General features: G+C 45.5%; 1 protein-coding gene across 2 annotated transcripts in view; it reads left to right on the forward strand.

Annotated features, from left to right (window-relative positions):
- The first annotated feature begins 284 nt into the window (after positions 1–284).
- LOC135212131 (U1 small nuclear ribonucleoprotein C-like) overlaps positions 285–22,745 on the forward strand; it is an 89,195-nt gene continuing 66,734 nt past the window's right edge. Inside the window, exon 1 of one of the 2 annotated variants that reach the window (XM_064245535.1) lies at positions 285–457. In XM_064245535.1, coding sequence (XP_064101605.1) covers positions 300–457 — 158 coding nt within the window. In that variant the 5' untranslated portion in view covers positions 285–299. Of the gene's footprint in view, positions 458–845; positions 949–22,745 lie in introns of those variants that run through there. The other variant, XM_064245536.1, reaches the window with a different exon arrangement.

Genomic DNA, 22,745 nt, shown 5'->3' on the forward strand with positions numbered 1-22,745 from the left:
CTGATTACTTGTGATTTATGCATTATTACTATTGAATGATATTGCTAAGTTGCTGATGCCATGATGTGGGCTATATTGCTTACTGAATTGCCTTTGCATTGCTCTTGATTTATTGTTGCTATACTGTTTGCTACTGCTTGCGTTCGGTTGAATTTTGCCCATGTATTTTCGTTGCTTGTGTGCGAATGAGTTGTTTTGTACGTTGCTTGTGATGTTGCCTGAGTTGTGTATTTTTGTACCTTTGCCATTTATTCGAGTGATCACTCACTGTTGAACCTCTTTGCTGTAGGGCGCTAGACATGTATGGTAGTGCTGCGTGCGCCTCTAGGCCCCGTCTCCCAGAAACCATACAGAAAGCCCGAGTATCAGGGATAATGTTTGTGTCCTGTTATGTAAATTTAAGTTTTTGTCGTGCTTTGGCAGAATTCACATGGCAACGTAACCACGTGACCGTTTTGTAAGTTGTTCGAACAGTGAATTATATTTGATTATTTCTATTTCATGATGTCCAATGAAAATAAATATGGATAACGATCGGCGTTGCAGTAATTGTCCGGTTTCTTAATGGACTGAGATTTTTTCCAGTCGCTCTGCATCGAATAATAATTGATAATAATAACTTAGATGGTTGATTTGGGTAAGCAGGCTTCCTCTTGAACATACGTATGGAAAATATCTTTGAATTGAACATATAGATTTCACCTCACTCTGCATTATACATTACTCATTAATTTTATTCACCCACTATCTTTACCTTTTCTAATGCTACTGTATCGGTTACCACTTGTCTTTTAATTTTGTTGTTGGGTTCGAGCGGTGTGGCATTGTTTACATTTTGAAATATCCTACAGCTAGCCGCAAGAAGAAGTGAATGTCTGACCGAGAAAGGTTTAGTAAGCTTTAGCAGTTAGCGTCTCTTCTTCTCGCTTTCGCTACTACAATGCCAAAGTAAGTAAACAAGATATTTTTCATTCAGTTTTTGGGATCAGAGTGTTATTTCCAAGAATGTTTTATGTTAATATCAAACTATATGGAATACAGTTGGAGGATAGTATCTTAGCTAGGATACTAGGTACGTACAAAGTCCTTTTAAAAGTAGGATACCGGTTTTGGTATCTTCCCGAAGGTTAGGCCAGGCTGCTCATTCAGGACAGTTACCTTGACGTGGAAAACTTGGAAAAGATACCCCTAGTATTAATCAACAGTATTGTAGAGAGTGGAGCAGTATACCTAATTACCTAGCAGCCTTTAGGCTAGCTAGGGTAAACAACCGCATGGCCTGACTCAACTCACCGACGATCACGGCATGCCACCCTCCGAAAAAATACTTAGGGTAAAACACCGCATGACCATCATCAGGCCAACGACGATCAATGCATGCCACACTCTGAAAAAGTACATTAGGGTAAAACACCGCATGGTACACGGGTGGACCATGTATGATCAATGTGTACCACCCCAAAAAAAGTACATTTTAACGTGTCCTGACACCGGAGATGGGCATCAGTCGCGACATGTTGTTGGTGAGAAATGGAGCTAAAGACCTCTACTCTCCTTTCGAAGTAAGTATTTTCTCTCCCAAAGTTAGAAATTAGGTAGAATATCACGACAGGCCAACCCTCATCACGGTGGACGGGTCTTATTCCTCTATATTTATTGGTGAAACCCTGATACAATTGCAACTCTAAGCATACCATTTAAAAGAGACTGAAGTTTCGTCAACATATTGTATATATGAAGCCCCTTACGAAACTAAAAATAAGCATGTGAGCTCTTCGTAAAATATTTTTCAAGGCAGTTTTGAAATCCAATATGCGCTACGTTTTGCTGGGACGGTTCTCATCATGACGGTGCCACCATCTTTCCCCAGCCTTCCCAGCACTCATTTGAACAATGTTAGCGTATGTATTTAACGTTTAATGATCTTACTCAAGATTGCAGTGTATCAGCACAATAAAAACACCTTTTGTTGCCTATATTAGTGAAAGTATGAACTTGGTTATTCCCGGTATGGTTTTGAACTGATTCATTCTTACCTTGTATCGGCGGTTTTTATCCTTACTGCCATCACAACTGAAACTCCACAGTGCTTATTTGATTGTTTTAATTATCCACATTTTGGTCTCAGTTCACTCCACATTGCACTTTAAACCCGTTGCTGTTCCTGGTTTCTAAGCGCGCGCGCCATAAACACAATTACGAACAGCAGACGACGACAGACGACGAAACTGCAAAGTTTTATTCCCTAAACTGTTTACTTTACTCGTTATTTAGTTTAAATTTACTTTATTTAAAAATTTTGATTTATTCATGTTATTATCCCTTTTTTGCAACCAAATTACCCCGAAAAATTACAGATATTTCAAAAGTAGTAAAATAAAATGTTTTTCTAACGTTTTCGTACATCTGGCTGCCGAAAACCATAGAACACAAATACGGAAGTGCAGAGAAACGACTACGTTTTTTTTTTTTTGCTTTTTTGTTTTTGCTAGCCCTTTTCATTGATTTCAGTCTTTATTAGTATTTTGAATTTCTTTAATAATCGTATGCCAGAATAAATGTAACCTTTAATGTTTGCATGCTAAGATGGCTAAATCAATCGTTGCCTACATTAGTGGAGGCTTCACACATACGCCGTTCCATTATTATAAACTGTTTCCATGAATTCTAGTTGTCATAGTAATGCATAATGATAATTACTTTAATATTTATGTATATATACTTCCAATACTAGCCTAATTTCACCAATTTCAACGTTTTGTGTGAGTCTTTATACCAGTTTGGAGGGTCAACACATACCGAATGGCAACAGAGAGAGAGAAGAGAGAGAGAGAGAGAGAGAGAGAGAGAGAGAGAGAGAGAGAAAGGAAGGCGGAGGAACGAAGAAGAAAAGGGATTGCGGTGGAGGGGGGGGGTTGGGGGGGTGGTGGGGAGAGGTAGGTGGAGCTTTAAATACACGTGTTCGTATCCATTTCTGCATATGGAGTTTTGTCTCTTGGTACAAGGACAAGTGTCGTTATTCTTTACGATTAGTGATTCACGATACCCTTATAAATTACGGCACTGTGTAATGCACTATAGCAAAATCTCGTTCTGTTACGAGTGTTCGTTACAGAAATAGTATTGCCCAAAAAACGTGCTTGCACTGTCTCTGAAACCCATAGTAGACATGCTGCTTAGTTTTGTCAATCAAGTTTTTATAACCAAGTATTTTTTGCAAGCTAGCTATTGAATAAATTTGTATTTTTTTTTTCTCAGTCAAAACATATGCCCCTCAAATGGTAACTTTCCTCTTTTAAACGACTTTCTGGTCATTGCAAATTTTCGGTTCGGCCCCATAATTTCTTATTCTGCGAAAAACAAGATGTGCAGGGACCGAAAAAGATTGCGTCACACTACGGCGATAATCCATCAGTAAACATCTTCTATATCCAAAAATAAATAATAAAGATATATATGCGCATTACGATTATAAACAATTACATGTTATAAGCTTGATAACAATCTGCATGAATAACTGGTAAACTGTTCTGCAATGACAGTTTGAGTATAGCATTATTTACAATAGGTACGAAAGTCAAGATGTCGTTGACGTCCATAATACAGAACTTAAAGAACGTTCTAATTCAGAAAATAATTACTTAAATTTGATCAGAGTCGAGTTACTTTTTCAATAACGAATATTTTCAAATTAATCATCTAAATATGTAAAATATTGATGTTTTACTACTTATTTTAAAAATTAAGCTAAGAGCAAGCTTCTCGTCATCTTCTACCAAAACAGCTGTTTACGCTCCCTGGCTTGTTGTTGGTGAGAAATCGTCGATTTGTTGTGATAAAAGGCTCCAGCGCTGTGGGTACAAGTGGTGTGCGGATTTATCACAGGAAATGGAAAGTTTGTTGACACAACGACTCCGTAAACATCGAGATGGCGTCAATCTTCGAAACATTTTTAGTTGTAAAAAGTAAAAAAAATTTCTAAAGCGTTTTTGGTGAGATTTCCACTGCCGTGGGCGCCATTTTCAGTACCCTCTGTTTAAATCTTAAAATTTGGCCTTAATTTTCTAACTTTGGAGAAAATACTTCGAAAGGAGAGTAGAGGTCTTTAGCTCCGTTCTCACCAACAAGAAGTCGCGACTGATGCCCATCTCGGGTGTCAGGACGCGTTATAATGTACTTTTTCGGAGGGTGGCTAGCGTTGATTGTAGGTGGCCTGCTTGGCCTGCTGTGATATTCTAACCCTACGTAGGTATAGGTAGCTACTAGGCTAGGTACCTAGCTACTATACTCTGTTTTTTTTTCATCTGTCCATCCGCCTGTGGTGTTTTTGTTGGTAACACTGCGTCCCGGGCTTTAGATAGTTACGCTATGTGTAAGTTTTAGGTAAATATAATCTGGGTGTACATTTGCAACTGAAAAGTGTTTTTAATAATTTACTGTATGCGAATTACACCGTTAGCCTAATAGGTATTCAAATAGGCTATGGCCAAATTTCAAGATTTAAACAGAGGGTAGTGAAAAGGGTGTACACGGCAGTCCAAATCTCACCAAAATGCTTTCAACATTTTTATTTACAACTCAAAATAGGGTAAAAAACCGCAGGGTACAGAGTGGACCATGTACGATCCCAAAAAAAGTACATTATAACGCGCCCTGACATCAGAGATGGGCATCAGTCGCGACTTGTTGTTGGTGAGAAATGGAGCTAAAGACCTCTACTCTCCTTTCGAACTAAGTATTTTCTCCAAAGTTAGAAATTAAGGCCAAATTTAAAGCATTAAACAGAGGGTAGTGAAAAGGGTGTCCCACGCAGTGCAAATCTCACCAAAATGCGTTCAACATTTTTACTTACAATCAAAATATTTAGAGATTGACGCCATCTCGATGTTTTACGGAGTCGCTTGTGTCAATAAACTAACCATTTCCTGTGATAAATCCGCACACCACTTGTACCCACAGACGCTGGGGCACTTTCATCACAACAATTGGAAAACGGCCCCTCACCCAGTAAACAACTGTTTGGTAGAAGATGACGACGAGGGCGCGAATGCTCTCGGGCCGAGCCGTGTAACCTTTTCAATTGGTCGGAGGTGCAGTGGGTGTTGTGCGGGGTCAGGGGGAACGAAGGCCTGCCAAGGAGTCGTCGGAAAGCTCTCCTGCGACTCCCTTGGTAACAGATACTTCGTCTTTTTCCTGCCCCCCCCCCCCCCCCCCCCCCCCCTCACGCTCAGCTCCCACCCGTATGGCACCTTCCCCTTCGGGGGGGGTGGGAGGGGGGGTTTCGAGGTCCTTCTTCTTTGCCCAATCCGTCGAGCGTAGAGGAGGACGCTAGTTACCCAACGTGCATTTGTATTCGGGGTCTTCCGTTCGTTTGGGGTGGGGCTCTTTCCCCCCCCCCCCCCACCCCCACCCGCGCGAGGGGAACCCCTCCTGTGTACCCGACTCTTGCTTCCGCAGGTGCTTCTGCTGTGGGGGATGATCTTGGACAGGTGTGGGTGTCATTGGGACCGCAGGGCATGCCGAGTGTCCAGGGGCTGCTCCATCATCTGGCGGGGTCTGGGACGGTCACCCATGGAGTGGTGACCACCACCACCACCACCACGATCTCTACTCCAGGGTACACCGCCCCTCCTCACCTGGCATATTCCCCCCACGTGATGTCAGTGACTCCTACAGCTGCCGTGCAGGGGCCGATTGCCGCCGTACCTAGGAGGGACGTGCTGCCGTGCTGCCTCCCCCGGACTTCCGCTGCCCAAGAGCTCGCCCCTGGACCTGCCGCAGGTACCCAGGATGTCGCTGGCTGCTGCCCCGTCTCCTGGCCTACCTGTGCTACCTACCGTACCTGCCGCTGATGCTGTGCTGGCCGTTCCTGCTGTTCCCGCTGTTCCTGTACCTGCCGATGTCATCCCAGTCCACAGTGTTGCTGCCCCAGACGCTGGTCTGTCCGGACAGGTGCAGCCGGACCCTGTTGCTTCGGCAACAGCAGCCCCGGCTCCATCCTGGATGGCTGACCTCGCGTCTGTCCTGAGGAAGCTGACGAAGAAGAAGAGGAAGAGGAGGAAGGTGTCGTCGTCGTCGTCGTCTTCATTGTCTTATTCGTCGTCTGCAGCCGCCTCTTCCCCTTCGACTTCCAAGGCTACCCAGCCGCGGAAGAAGGCTGCCTCCACCCCTCCTAAGAAGGCTCCTTCAGGAACTTCTCAGGGCCCGTCCCACTCCGGTGGGGCGGCTGGTCCTTCCGCTGGTCCTCCTGCTCCTTCAGGAGTAGAGCCCATCTCTCCTTCCTCAAGGAAGAAGACGGGGACCAGAGGGGTACCAGCTAAGACCGGTACTTCCTCGCCTGGTGCTAGAGGTTCTGCTGCTACACCAGGTTCCGTCTCGGCCTCTCGTCCGCGAGAGGTACCGAGTGTATGGTCACCCACGGGTGGCCGTGCAGCCAAGACCCAGACGCCAGAGCTAGCGCGGCGCCAGGATCACGGCACGGAACGGAAGGCTGGCGAGAGCCACTCAGGTGACTCTCGCCAGGCCAGCGGCCGCTCTCGTAGTGACCAGCCGGTCACCCGGGTTGACGTGACGGTCGTAGACTGGCCACAGGCTGAGGCTGGGAAGAGGTCCCCCCGATCGCTGGCGCCAGTGGTTCGACGCGCCATGAGGACAAGCACCGGTCTCACTGCGACAGTGGTCTCTGCAGGTCTCCTGACCGCCGCTCCCACAGGAACCGGACGGGTAGGGGGACCAGCAGCAGTTCCTCTGACGCAAGAGATCGGGGCCGCTGTTCTCGGTCCAGCCACTCTCCCCAGGGGAGTGGCGCGACCAGGCCTGCAGCTCGATCGCCGCCATTGGCGATCGCCTGCAGCCCCCCCAAGCACACCGGTTCTGCCGGCGAGCGAGGAGGGAGCGTCAGGTCTTCCTCTCCTGTTCCTCCAACTTCCGAGCCCCCCACGATCCCGCCACGACGCCCTACGTGCCAGGCACAGTCCTCGGATCGACCAGGTTGTACGCGCAAGTGGCAGGAGGAGACCGGGAGGGGTCTGCTGCTGTTCCTCCCTCTGAAGGAGGAGGGTCTCGGGAATCGCTCTTGCTTGAGGGGCTTGATGGTCCTACTCCTCAAGATGCGGGCATTCCTGAGATCCAGAGAAATTTTGCTGAGGTCTGTGCTGATTCGTCAGGGAATGATCGCCAGCCGCTGGTCCAGACCAGCAACTCGACATAAGACCGACGCTCCATTCCTTGGTCCAGCTTTTCTCCAAGAAGCCGCTGGTCCAGACCTGCAGCTTGATCGCCACCGACCGTCGGTTGGCGATCGCCTGCAGTCCTCCCAGCCTAATAGCATGCTAGTAGGACAGTTAGGAGGATCAGGTCTCCCTCACTTGTCCCTTCAACCACCTTAGACTACACCGGGAGGAACGAGGCATGCAGGAGTGATCGGAAGGTGGGGGGGCTGGCAAGGACATGACGGTCTGTCTGGACCACGCATTCAAGAGAGGAGGGCGCTCTCCCCTTTCGGTCCTCTTGAGAGGTTTCGGCCTCGACGAGGAATGGGACGCGTCGGAGGACAGTATCGGCTCTCTCCTGTCAGGTGCTCGATCAGCCCCACCCAGACGACGTTTATGGTGGCGGCAGACGCTTAACCTACAGTACGAGTTCGTAACCCTCCTCGGGAAAACATTTTCTCCTGATGATACGATTTCCCAGACTGAGAGGCCATCGCCGCAAGGTGATGGCTGCTCGTACTTGCTTCTCCAACTGCTAGTTCTGCTGGGAAGGCGAGCAAGTATCCAATTCCTCCCCCATTCCCTCTCTCCTTATGGCTACGAGGGAAAGGGGAGGGATCCTACAGAGAGAGTTCTCTGTAGGATTCCACGTTGGGGACTGCGTTCCTGGGGGGGACCTTCATGTCCTACCGGACGTAAGTCCCCATCGTTGAGGAAGGATCCTGCCCCATCCTCGATTTCTACGGGAATCGGGAGGACCACCAACCGATGATCGTCTGACGAATTCGGTGGGGTTTCGCCGAGCGCTTAGAATTCTGCGGAATTTCTAGCACTCTCAGAGTGTTCGAGTTTTTTACCATCTGCAGACACTTGGGCGAAACCACGGTCCAATATGGGCTAGATGAGAATCCCCGATAATTGTTACTACGATAATCGGGAATCTCGCCGAATGCTCGAATTCCTGGAATTTCTAGCGTTTGGAAGAAGCACTGCTGCTGAAGGAAGAATATCTCACAGTAGGCGACCAACCCTGGGATAGAGAAGAACGGTGGACGGGAACATCCAGTTTGGCTTGAACTATCGACTTCGGTATTCTGTTATCACCATTGAAGCTTTCCTTCGGGGAAGACTTCTCCTTCACTCTCTTGATTAGAGAACGAAGGTGTCGGCTTCCAATCCTTATTCTCATTCCTCGGAGGGAAAAGAATTTAGGATGGAGGTCTTTGTACAGGAACCTACAAATATACCCCTACGTATTTATTACCCTCGACATGATTCTGTTAATCAGTTGAATTGTCCGGGGTGAGAGCGAATTACCGTAGTTAATTCTACGGATTGTGACCAAGACGAATAGTATCCTAATTGAACTGCAACTCGGGACTGCCTGCAACCTCCCAGGAATTACCAGTTTCGATTTTAAGATACTTATGGTATTGTCACAACAACACCACCTCAGCTTTTGTATTTACCGAAATCCGTTTCGTTTAAATATAATTGCTCGAGCGTATTTTTTTTTACGCTCGATGGTTCTAGCCAAACGCATTTCTTTGTGGAATGGATTACCTGGCAACTCAGGATGACGAGTGAGCGAGAGCTAACTGTGTATTGGACTGCCGATGGCAGCCCAGTACCAGCTGGCTCTCCGAGATGCACGGTCTGTTTATGTCTCTCTCCCCTACAATGATTGACTACCGATCCGTATCTCTGCCCGACAATCACAGACTTAGGTCTCTGATTGACGAGGATTCTCGCATACATGAATGACCATCTACTGCATCGCCTTGGAGCATTGCGAGAATTTTCAACAGAGATATCTCTTGGACTCTTTCATCTTTCTGTTTACCGCACGGTAACAGAAGTCTGTAGCCTCGTCTCCCGCTGCATCGCACCCTGCGATAATGCGGAATGATTTCTTCCAAGACATTCTGATTTTTGTGGTCTTCTAAAATATCTCTTATTCGTAGGTGTGCAATTGTTCATTGTTCACCCCGAATTACAGATGTATACGGAAGACATTGCCTGGTCCCCACCCTGCCAGCTCTACTTCCAAATGATCAGCCCTGATGGAGCAGTTCTTCAGGCAGTACTTCCTGTGTTTTCTTTACTGAAAACGCCCCCGCTTTCATTACAACTACGACTCTTCACCGGAGGCAGTAAATAGTCGGTTTACCGTTTTCAGTCCTTGTAAACACAGGTTCAGAATCTTGAGAATCCTTCTCTCAATTCGGCTGTGAAGAAGTAGGTTGCATTCACCCTCCACCTTTGTCTTCAACGGCACAGTGTTGTTTCTCCTTAGCTGAGATTCAACTACTATGAGAATGTCTTGCCATCAGGGACCTCGGTCTCTAGAAGGCAATTGACTTTCGCCTGTTGGGCACATGCCTTAAGAGAATCATCATCTCGTCGTCCGGCATCGGTGGCAAACAAAGAGACGATTTGTATGATCTCTCGGCATAACCCTTTCTTAAAGAAGGCGAAGTCACGTGACTTGCTCGGATGCTTGGACAACTTGCCTCACACTACCGAACTCAGTCAGTCGGCAGCTGTCAGAGGGCCCGAGTCAGTTACGATCTACGCTGTGGACTTAGTTCGGTTGTTCCAGATCAATCATTACTTTGTCCTATAGCTTGTCACAGTACCCATACCATCGACACCCACCATGGAGTGTCGGTGTCCTATCCACTACGGCGGGAGGGAGAGGGAGACTTCGCTGCAATGGGATACGAGTAATGCGAGACACTTCGCTGCAGACGGATAGACCAGTATGGGTACTGGACATCACCGAAGTCGAGAAGAGGGATAGGTCATAGCGACTATCCCTTCTTTTCTCTGAGTGAACTGCATGGCTTTTCCTGCGAAGTCAAGCATCTAGGGGATGGGGATCTGTGACGCTCAATTTCGTACCGAACTTCGTAGCGAAGACTCAGAACCCTTCGGTCCCTGCCGATCGGTTCGAGTCCTTCACAATCCTCTCTCTATTGGACTTCACCGCCTTCGATGCGAAGGAGATGCTGCTTTGTCCTGTGAGGGCGTGACGGCACTATCTGAAGAGAACTCGACACGTTAGGTCTGAGTGTTGACGTCTCTTCGTTAGCACTGGGATGACCAAGAAAGAATAAACAGGAATACTTTCTTTCTGACTGCGTGAGGTGATCAGGAGGGCGTACGAAGCTGATGGTAGCGACGACATCCGTACCCTTCGTCCGAGAGCCCACGAAGTCAGAGATATTGGTTCTTCCATCGCGTTCCGCAAGAACTTCTCCGTCAAGCAGGTACTGAAGGCAGGGGTCTGGTCCAACCAGACCACATGCACCTCCTCCTACCTTCAGGATATAGCCCATAGCTCCTTGGACGCTTGTTCCTTAGGACCCGTGGTGGCGGGTCAACACGTTGTGTAGCTAACCAGACCCTAGCAGGCGAACAGCATCGATTCCTGGTGTGTTGTGTAAAGGAATGGATGATTTGAATGAGTGTGACTGGCTCCTCTTTCCCATCTTTTTTCTCCCCTCTACCTTGTGGGCAGATGGGACACGGTCGTCACCTCGCCGGAAAGGATGAGATGCAGGTAAGCTACTCGATGAGCCCCATCCTATCCCTTTCACTAGGGATAGGAGTGAATATCCACCACTTCCCCCAACAAGGGGGGGGGGGGGGGGAGTGGAAGCCAACAAGAGACAAACCCATAACTTTATGTTGCCTCTTGCAAACAGGAACAAGTTCTTGCTTGCTAGTTTTAAGAGATATGCTTGCCTCTCTCTCATTACTTGGGTCCAAAGGTCTGACCATTGATCCTGCGGTGCACACCCCGATCAATTGGACAGAGGCTAGGATACCCTCCCTCGCTCTTATGACCAGGGAAGCAATCCAAGGTTGGGCGAACACCAGTCTGTTCACAAAAGACTCAGATTCCTCCCACCAAGAAGTGAGTCTTCCTATTGTAAAAGGACCGAAAGGTTTGTATACCGTACCGGGACAAATGACAATTTGTCCAAAATTGCATATTTCCTAACTATACAAACCTGAGGTACTATTACATATAGTCCCACCTCATGCCACCCCTCACTCTGCGTTTTTTGCCTGGGCCTAAAGCAAAAGTGATTCTTCACCTCCCAGTCGCACGGCGGGCGCACTGTCGGACAAGCAGTTAACTACCAAACACCCTTGTTCGAAGCTTACGACCGTCCAGGTGCCGCTAGTTACCTTTCTATTGTAAAAGGACCTCAGGTTTGTCTAGTTAGGAAAAATGCAATTTTGGACAAATTGTCATGTTTGTTAACAAGTTATTCTGCAAACATCGAGATGGCATCAATCTTCTATATATGTTAGGTGTTTGTTCCTACACGATATACAAACCCTTGGTCCTTTATAGAAGGAATTACTTTCAGCGTAGCAGGAATTACGGCCGTTAAATTCTTGAACAAGGTGGTTAGGTAGTAATTACCTTTGGTAGGCGGGTAGGTCCACCTGCCTGGATGTAAACACTACCCTTTAATTTCGGCCGTCTTCCTTTGAAGACTTATTTATGTGAGCTCTTGCTGACTAGCCGTGAATCATTTTCCCGATGGGATCTTTAATTTTTAATTTGTTCATGAAACTTACCTGTCAGATATATATATAGCTGTATTTTCTGAAGTCCGACAGAAATTCAAAAACTTCCGGCACACACAGTGGTCGGCCATGTGGTTAGTACCCATTCCCGCCGCTGGGAGGTGGGTATCAGGAACCATTCCCATTTTCTATTCATAATTTTTCTGTCGCCGGTGCTGGAAACACCTGTTTTCAGTACCTCCGTCTTAGGATTTTGGAAACTTCATTGCCCTAAATATCCTAATTGTCTTTTGATTTATTGACTTGGATTTGTGGCTAGGCATACGCTATCTTAAATTGTTTTGAATATGATTCATTTTTGTATATCTGAATCTAGTTAGGCTAGTTTCAGAGGGTGTTGTCTGCTAAGATAGGGTGTGGCTACCGAAAGCTTCGGTAGTTCCGCACTCGATATGCACGAGGGCTATGGGTCTTGCTTCTTTGTTGAGATTTGTCATGTAAGGAGTGTGAGACTTTGTCTAATTCCGTAAGGAAGACGTATGATTCGTATGTACACAATTAATCAGTAAACAAAAGTCAGGGTAGGCTAACCTACCTGAAGACTTTATTTTGCCTAACCCTGTAGTATGGCCTACGGGCTATAAATATGTCTCGTGAGGGTATGCCCTTTACGTTATAGATTCCATCTGTATCTTGGAATCTAAGTGCTCGCTCTCCTATCATTGTGGTGAAGAGTGCTACTTCTGTAGTTGTTACTCCTAACCCTGTAATATTGCCTTCGGCACTAAACAGTTTCTGTAGAGGGTATTGACCTTTCTCTGATACTCTATCGATTCGTAACTTAGAATCGAAAGTGCTGGCTTTGGAGAGCAAAAGTGAAGTGGCTAAGTGCAGTGACAGTGCCCCTTGCGTAGTGGAGGGTGCGTCAGATCGGCCTTATTTCGCCTCTAGGCCGGGACCTCTGCTTGACTCCCAGGAACAGGGAGAGAGCATGTCGAAGCCGAAGGAGGGTTACGAGGAACTCCACCGATCTGACGTGCCTTCGGCAGACCTGAAGATACTCCCAGGCTGCCAAAAGTGCGTGCACGAATCCTGAAGGATTGCTTCTCGTCCTCCGAATCGTCCTCCCTGCGCACGGGTTTGGAGCTTTCGGAAGGACTCGCGCCCTCTAAATAGAAGCTTTATAGAAGAGGCGTTTCACGTCCTCTCTCTCTCTCTCGTCATGCGTTGCAGTGAGAAGTAAGAAGGCGAACGTCGCCTGAACTCGTGTACGTCTTTCCACCGAGAAAAAGGGGAAAGCAAGTCATATTAGCAGGACGCTTTTGAGCGCGGACGTCCTAGCTTTGTTGCTGTGAGAATAAGAAGGCGTTCCCCTCGCCCCGCGTATTCTCACACGATCAACCCTTCACCGAGACTGCTTCGTGCAGTAGGTTTTCTCTCCGTGATGTCTCTCGCTCTTCCCTGAAGGCAGTTTCTCTCGCTTGCATTGACGCCTGTCAGGAGAGTGACGCTTTTCTGCACGCTTCTTTTGACACTCGGCTTGAACGGGACGCTCGGATGGACGCCAGGCGTGCGCGGGTGCACGCTAAGCGCAGCGGATGGACACCAAGCGCGCGCCAATTGGACGCCGAGCGCGAGCCAGTGGACGCCGAGTGCGCGCCAGTGGACGCCGAGCGTGGTTCCAGGCGCCAGCGCACGCCAGGTGTGTCGCCTGCCTGAACGTTTTTTTCTTTTAACTCTTCAAGCTGAATTGGGCCTAAAGATTTTTTTACCTACCTTCGGTGATCCCTTCTACCTCGCCTGCGAAGAATGTGAAGTAAGCAGTGCTTCGGAGGAAGCTTAAAGTGAAAAGGCAACTTCGTTTTCGAAACCCAGCAAGACCACGGGTTTCGTGAATTATAGAGGTCTCTGTCAGTTAATATTGCTTTTCGTAAAGTCCAGGATTGGATGGAGTTATGGAAAGCTCAAGGAAAGATCTCTTTTGCTCTACCGCTTTGCGGTAAGGCAGCTATGGGTTATGTAAAAGCTCGACGTCCTCACCGTCAGGACTCTCGGCAACGTTCAGTAGGATTCTTGCAAAGGCACTCATCAAAAGGACGCTCTTCAGAAAGCGCAAGACAGGACTTCCTTTGCATACTGCCAAATAAATTTTAAGCTTTAGCAGGCATTAGTTGTGATACGGGAGAGGAAGCTGGTTGGAGAGTTTCTTCCTCTTCCCAGGATAATTTTGCAAGCTTTTTAGCCCATCTGAAAGGGCTTTTCAGATAATAGATTTTGTTAGTTCCTAGTCGGGACTACGCTGCGAATTGAAACATCGTCGTTCTACCTGTCGTAAGCCGTCTCTTAACAGGATTCTTGCCCCTTCCTCTGTTTGAGACGGGAATCGAAAATAAAATGCTCGACTTCCTGGATTACGTTTTTGTCAATTCAGTGAATTTCCCCATTGACAATATACTATCGTTTTGTCAAGTAAGTGGGTATCCCCTCATTGACAAAATATCTCTGTCCCGTAAATGGGTTAGTTCTCATTGACAAACTTCTCATTAACTGTATATTGCGTAAGCGGATAAGCTCTTATTGACAAGATTCGGAAGAGCTCTCATTCATCATTCGCAGACTCGTACAAGAAATAGACTTGTAAACTACGTCAATGAACGCTTATGTCCAATAACATAAGAAGCTTGAGCTGTCCGCTTCAATTCTCTGAGTTTTGTTCATGAAACTTGCCTGTCAGATATGTATGTAGCTGTATTTCCGAATTCAGCTATAGTATATATGTCTGCCAGGTAAGTATGAAAAAAACTTTATTGTAATATAATATTCATATTTTGCCTTGCGTTATTTTACTACTGGTTGGTTCAAGTCATATACGCTTGCTGTAGTTACCTCTTCGGATGGCAACCGAGAGGTCTATTGTCTATATTTTAAGGACATTTAATCGTTCTCCCTGCAGCCTTCCAGGAGTTTCCAATTTATCTTTTACCGTTGTATGGTAGTGTTATGACGACACAAACGCATCTATATATTTAGCGTTTCTGTTTCGCTTAAATATACCAGCTTGAGAGTCTCTTTATGCTAAAAAATAACGGACCTATTTCTTCGTAGAATAGGGTAGCTGGCAACCCAGGCATAAAGTTAAGAGACGACGATCGTAAGCTGCTGCTGTCACTGTCCTCTCCTCCAGTCCAAACGAGCCAGTACCAGCTCGTTCGCTGTTATGCGCGGTAGGTTACGTCTCTCTCTCCTGCGGGATTGACTGACTAACCGTATCTCTGTGCTGGCAGTTACGTCTCTCTCTCTCTCTCCTGCGGGATTGACTGACTAACTGTATCTCTGCCCTACAATCACGGACTTTAGCCTAAGATTGAGGGGATTTCTTACATGAATGAATAAACATTGCATTCGTTTTGCCTTACTATGTTCTACAGAGATATCTCTTACTCCTTTCGGTGCTCGTTACCGCCACGGTATAGAACTCGAGTCTACCGCAACATTGCACTATTATATGCTCTCCTGCTAGGCAAAGCGCAGCCTTATTAGGGAAGTAAACATACTGTGTGAGGGAATGGATGAGCTTGCTGGGGACCATTTCCTTCCTAAAGAAGTTTGTTTCCCTGAATAGACTGCAATTCAGACCTCTACAGTTTTTCTACCGGGTTAAACTGAAATTTTATTAAAGATCTAGGAATGATTCTGAACATCTCTCGGTGCGTTAAGTATCACTTGAGGTGATAGAAAGAAGGTGCCGGACATCTGGAGAGGGTTTCAGATGTCCTGGATCATAATCTGAAAGAAGTGGAAGCAATTCAGTCGTCCCTCCAGTCCTCGAAACGAGTTTTTGGAACCAGTGGTCCATATCAACTCTGATCTTCCACAGCTCTCTCATATCTTAGGAAGTATCTTCTCTCGGTCCCTGTTCGGGTTTACGAGAAAGAGCCTATTATAACAACAGGCGTAGAATGTAACGATCCTCTAGAGGTTCGTTACAGGATTGCAAAAGTCCGTACGAATCGTCTCGATCGACGGCAGCAACTACTGACTTCCGAGTGGAATCTTTCTTTAGAAGTATGTTGAGAGTTATGGAGACTTTAGGGACGTCCTTTCATTCATCTCTTCGCTAGGTTGAGGACGAAGAGGCTTCTTCTTCTCTGCTCCCTTATTCTCGATCCGGGAGCGGTAAACATTAAACGCCATCCTATGATATTGAACGGGGATGGATGTTTAGTCTCTTTTTCCCCTTTTTCAAACGCTTAGGAAATGTAATAAGATGATTTATACCATCACAGGGAGCGACAATGACGCTAAATCGCCCCCATGTTGGCCTTCAAGATCCTAGATTCACAGAGGTCACGTCCTTCCAAGGACCTTTTCCAAGAGAGTCGTCTACTTTAACACGAAAGGTACCTATAACCTCTCCGCTCTGAGTCTGACTACGTTCAGACTATTGAGATGTTGACAGCATAAGATTGCCGTCTTCCCTTTCCGTTTGAAGAATGGGATAAGCTGGCAGTCACAACTATTAAAGAATACGCAAATATGTTGTTGACGGCCTTTGGGCTCAGAGATTTGCTTCTGTCAAACAACAAAAGCCCTTCACGATCTTTGAGTTCTGTGGAATCTCGAAACTCGCTCACCATCTACTTTTTGTCTCACCTGTTTTCTCGGAGTCAGACAATCGTGCGAGATCAGGAGACATATAGTATCCCTGAGTTTCTTGTGACGAAGTCGGTTGCGTTTTATACACCCCCGATGATCGTTTAACATGAGACCAGGTTGGACTGTCAGCATTCGTCCTTCGGGACTGAATCGCCTTTTTGCTCCTCGCTCCTTTCTCCTGGCACCAGAAGCTCGAGTCAGGAGTTGATTCGCTAACGACGTTGGGTTGCGTTGATACACCCCCCAAGGTTTGCTTAGCTTGAATCGCCCAGGCAGTCCAGACACTCATCCTTCAGCGAAGAATAGTGCCTTATGGTCTTCAGGGTACAGCCTTGCTGTCTTGATTCGTCTGACTGGTTCAACTGGTCGGTCACCTGACTAGTACAGACGGACTGATTGTGCATGTCCAGATCGAAGCTTTCAATATGGAACTTAGACATAGTCTGAAGTTCTTGATGTCAAAGCATTCGAACATCTCTACCTGTTAACTTCTTGCACGTGATCAGGAAGGCCTTTTTCTAACCACCCTAGTTACGACAAAGAGGGTTAGTGAGGTTTTCAGCCATCGTCAGAAGTTTTGGCGTTAGAGAACACAAGGCGGTGTGTTCTCTAAGCCTTCCGTTGTGGCCTAAGAATGGAAACCCGTCTTGTTCTTGGGCCAGGAGCTTGGAATCAAGGATGGCACAAGTTATTGGGCAGGAGCCAGAGAGAGTCCTGTGCCCTGTCGGGTCTCTCAAGTTTTATCTACATAAAACTCAAGAAAGTCGAAGTCGTACGGACAATCTGCAGTGTTCCGAAAAAAAAGACCAGACTTGCCCATATCGAAAGAACACCCTGGCTTTATTGTTAAGGAGTTCTTTCAAAAAAGCTCCTTCATTGTGTTTGCACAAAGATTTGAAATCTTTTGATTTGAATGCTCACGAGGTGAGGGCGCGGCCTCGGAAGCATTTCAACAGAGCATGGCACTCAGCAACATCCTGAGTACCATGTTTTTAGCGAAGCAACTCTGTGTTCAATTCACACTCCCTGCGAGATGTGAAGATGGCATATGAGATCTGCTGCTCGCTAGGGCCATACGTGTCCTGCAGACACAATCTTGGGGGCAAGAAGTACCACTCATCCTATCCTGTAGAAAATGGTTAGGAAGAGCTCTTAATTTAGTAGTTGAGTCGCCGACAACGGTACTTCTTACTCTTAAGCCTTAGTTAACACACCTTAACTTTGGCTAGGTTGGTCAGGTGGTGATATATATTTTTTATATCATCTAATTTACTTTTACTTCTTAGGCCCTCATGGTATGGTCAATATGGTCCTAGTCACGTTCGTGGTCTCGCCCCTGGTTTGGGACCAGATACAATCTGGAGTTTGCACCAGCTATATAGGTCATCTAACCTCGCTGGCAACTCTAGTAGCACAAGCAGACTTACGTGGCAAATAAACCACGAAGCAGCAATGCTAACAGGTGGAACCAAGATGTAAATCATCTGCATGCATTTGTTTCCCAAAATCCTTCTATTCTGTCCCTTCCCACCTCCAACGGTGGGATTCAGCTATGTATATATCTGACAGGTAAGTTTCATGAACAAAATGATATTGTTATGATACAATAAAGTTTGTTCATACTTACCTGGCAGATATATATAATTAAGTACCCACCCACCTCCCGTCAGGGGACAGTGGAAATAAAAATTATGAATAGAAAATGGGAATGGTTCCTGATACCCGCCTCCCAGCGGCGGGAATGGGTACTAACCACATGGCCGACCACTGTGTGTGCCGGAAGTTTTTGAATTTCTGTCGGACTTCAGAAAATACAGCTATATATATATCTGCCAGGTAAGTATGAACAAACTTTATTGTATCATAACAATATCATTTTTTTGAATAAATATTATATATACTGAAAGATGCTCCGCTTTCAATGCAAACTCCGACTTTCTCACTGAGCAGCAATGTAATAGCGGATTAGATTTTTCAGTCCTCTTTAAAACAACAGGGATGAAAGCCATCTTCTCTGGTTGGTGTCATTTAGAGTTTACTTCTCTTGATTCAACTGTGAAGACATAGGTCCACATTCACCTTAGTCATTCACTAGTAATATACATAGTATTGTTTCTCCTTGGTTGAGATTCAACTACTAATGAGAAAATTCTGTCTTGCCATCACAGGGACCTCGGTCTCTAGAAGGCAATTGATTGTCGTCTTATGTTCGCATGCCTCACGAGAAACATCTTCTCATCTCTCAACATCATCAGCGAACAAGATATACTACAGTAGTGCCTCAGGTTACGAAATTAATCCGTTCTGAAGTGGCCTTCGCAACATGATTTTTTGTATCTAGAACTACATTTTACATTTAAATTGCCTACTTCGTTCCAAGCCCTACAAAAACACCACAGTAAATTTTATAATAAAGCTAAATTGGCCAATAAACAATGAAATACAACAATTTGGACCATTCAATACCTAACCTAACCAGGACTGTACCTATAAATAAAGTGTATTAGTGTACAGGGTACAAGAAATACTGTACGCACATGTATGTACGTATGTAGTAAAATGTGGAACCTTACCTTTCGAGTGAGGCGATGTCCAAAAGTGGCAACAGAGGAGGAGGACAAATGGCAGAAAACATGAAGACTTAACTTTACGAAACACAATAAAAAATGGCAGATAACATTAACACTAAACTTTACGAAACACATTAACAAATGGCAGAAAATATTAACACTTCTTGACAATCTCCTTCTTTGTCTCCATAGAAAGCATCCTCCTCTTTCCATGAACTTCAGCAACATTCTTGGGACCCATGGCTAATAATGTAAGTAATTAAGTTCACACACAGCACGATAAAGTAACTTACAGTACAACGAATTCCAGGTGTTTACGTTAACGCTGCTGCAACAAAATGGTCAAGGAATGCCTTTACATAGAGGTATGATGGGACAGATGCTGACCAATAGGAGAGCAGGATCTTATGGTGGTGACTAGCGTCAGGAACCATGGGAGAGCGGGAGGATGGTGACTAGTCTATTGAGTTGGCGGGGCGCGAGTTTTAAAACTGTTCTCGGTGGCCTGGGCAAATCTTGGACTTTACAGTACATACACCCTTTCGCAACTTGAATTATTTTCGTACACAGAAGCAAAAAAATCTTCGTCTTTGCCTTCGTAACCTGGATTTTTCGTATGTAGGGGTATGACTGTATTTGTATGGTTATTCTCAGCATAGCCCTTCAAAAGGTGGGTATCATGTTGTGACCAACAAGGTAAAGAGAGCCTCTCTTTACCTCTCTTTACCTTGGTTGTGACTACGTCTCGGATGCGTGACAGCGCAATCAGTCTGCATCTGTTGATGAGTCTGAGTCCTTCATAATCTGCGCTGTGGGCTTTGTATTTGTTGATCCAGATCAGTCATTACTTTGTCCTATTGGTGTGTTGCTGTACCCACGAAGGATCGACACCCATCATTGAGTGTCAGTGTCTTTTAGCAGCTGCAGACTGCCATTGCAGAAGCGTCTAATGACACTTCTTTCTCTGAGCCTTACGAGATCATGACAGACTTCTCTGCAGTTGGATAGTCCAGTGGCTGGATACATTTCATCACTCCAAAGAATATGTCAGACCGGAAGATAGATGAGGTCTCATTGCAACCATATTTATATCTTTCTTCCTTCGGGTCTGTCCACAGGTCCTTGGAACCTCCTTTCCTTGGACCAGTGATGGATGCTTAAAGGTTGTGTTTGCTTACCCGGCTCCTTCAAAAGGACAAGTTACATCTCGCCTATGGTGTGCTGTTTTAGAGGTAAGAAGGATGCGAGAGTGACTGGCCTCTCCACCCTCCCCACATTGTCTTTCTACTCCTCTTCCTTCGGGTTGAGGATAGGACTTGAACTTACACTGGCTGGTTGGGTGATTGATGTGGTAAGCTTACACATCAAGCTTCCTTTCTATTTTTCTTAACAGAATCATAGAAGCAATCCCGCTCCTTCCTCTAGCAAGGGGAAGAAGGAGACTAACAATAATACAAAGCCTTCCCAGAACTTTGCATTAATGTCTCCGACTCTAATTATTCTTCCCACCCTATTTTCGGATGAGTTAAGATTCCTCACTCATTTCGAAAAGACCCAGAAGTCTCACTCTTGATCATACAGCTCCTATACTCCGATCAATTTGTCAGAGGCAGGGCACTCCTCCTCACTCTTACGACCAGGAGGAATAGCCCAGGTGTGCAGAACTCCAGTCAGTTCTAGAGGCTCACTCACATTCCTCCCACCATTCAGTGAGTCTTCCTTATGTAAAGGAATGGGTTTGTATATTTTGTAGGAACAAATCACAATTTTTGAAAGTAAATTGTATTTTTCCTAACTACAGGCAGTCCCCGGGTTACGACGTTCCGAGGTTAAGGCGCTTCTCAATTATATTCATCAGATATTATTTCCAAGGTTACGATGCATGTTCCAGGGTTACAAAGCCTACAACGCTCATCTGGCAGATGAAATGACACCAAAAATGCAAAATAATCAATATTTGAAGGTTTTTTTGATGTAAAATGCAATAAGAATGCAGTTTACATAGTTTTCAATGCACCCAAAGCATTTAAAGTAAGGTTTTCTTAGGATTTTTTACGATGTTCCGGCTTACGACGCGTCTCAAGAACGGAACCCCTGTCGTAACCAGGGGACTGCCTGTATACAAAGCACAGGTCCTTTACATTTATGCCCACCTCATGCCACCCCTCAATCGGAACCTGGGCAAAAGGCAAAGTGGAGTGTTTACATCCAGGCAGGCAGGCCTACCCACCTACCAGATGGTAGTTACGTACTGCCTAACCACCTTGTTCAAGCATGTAACGGCTGTAAATCCAGCTACACTGAAAGTAATTCCTTATGTAAAGGACCTCAGGTTTGTATAGCTGCCATTCTCCAACCCTTCTCTGTAGGTTGTTCTCATTTTCAGAAATAATCATCAGATCATCAGCATACAACTCCCACAGCTCTTCATTCTTGATCTCTCCACTCAACACATCCATGACCAGCACAAACAAAAATGGGCTTAATGCTGACCCCTGATTTACTAACCTCAAAGTTTTCCGTTTCCCCAACTGCTGTTAATACCTTTGTGCTTGTTCTTTGATATATCATCTTGACCATCCTAACCAACTTTTCTGGGACTTTCCTCTGCCTCAGTCACTAAAACATCACTTCCCTTAGAATTCTATCATATGCTTTTTCTAGGTCTATAAATGCACAATAGAACTCCTGGTTTCCCTTTAGCCTCTTTTCCTGAAGCTGTCTTACTATGAAGATGGCATCCACCATCCCTCTTACTCTAATGAATCCTTATTCCTGATCTTTACAATCTTTCTTAATCTCTCATCCAGTATCCTCTCTAAAACTCTCTGTTAGTTTAATTCCCCTGTAGTTACCACAATTCATAACATCTCCCTTCCACTTGTATATACCATTCGACTCTCCTCCCAGTCCCTTGGCATTTCTTCCTTTTCCCATATAGCTTTTAATAATAAATCCAGTGACCATTTCTCCCCCTCTTTACCTACTAATTTGATCATTTCAATTTGGAATTCCGATGGACCTGGTGCTTTCCCATTCTTCATTTTATTTAATACTGTCTTCACTTTGTATCCTGTGTCTCCATCACTGGTCCCCTGACCCTCTGTGCCTCCCCCATCTCCTCTCTCATTTTAAGTATTTAAAAGTTATTCGAAATACTCTCTCCATCTCTTCTTAATGTCTTCATCCCCATACAATATATTTCCATCTCTATCCTTGATGACACCCAATTTACCCAAATCCTGTCTCTGCCTTTTCTTCAAGTTTGAAATCTTATAGATATCCTTTTCTCCTCTTGTTCCTAGTCTGTCATCAACTGATCTGCCAACCTTCCAATAGCTATACCTACCCTCCTTCTCACTTCTCTTTCCTCTTCTCTGCACCCTGTGCATGCCTTACTTTTCAGTCCTTAAATGCTTTTGATTTTATATTAATTGATTCTTGTACCTCTCCATTCCAACACCATTTTTCTCCTCTTGACACTCCATATCCACTGGTTCTTCCCACCAGTTTCTTTGTCTGCCCAGATATTTTCAACAATGTTACCCTGTCCAACTTCTACATTCCTCCTTTTCAGACCTCTCTCTCTCACAGTCCTAAATTGCTCTTTCCTCTTTTAAGGCCTCAAGTCTTAATTCTAATCTCCTCTTTCTCTTTATGGGTTTCCTAGCTCTCATTTTCAAATCCATCACCACCAACCTATGTTGTTTAACACACGCTTCCAAGATCACTTTTCAGTTCGTCACATTGATTTTGTCGG

The sequence above is a fragment of the Macrobrachium nipponense genome, chromosome 40 (genome assembly GCF_015104395.2).
Source record: "Macrobrachium nipponense isolate FS-2020 chromosome 40, ASM1510439v2, whole genome shotgun sequence".
In the NCBI taxonomy this organism is placed as follows: domain Eukaryota; kingdom Metazoa; phylum Arthropoda; class Malacostraca; order Decapoda; family Palaemonidae; genus Macrobrachium; species Macrobrachium nipponense.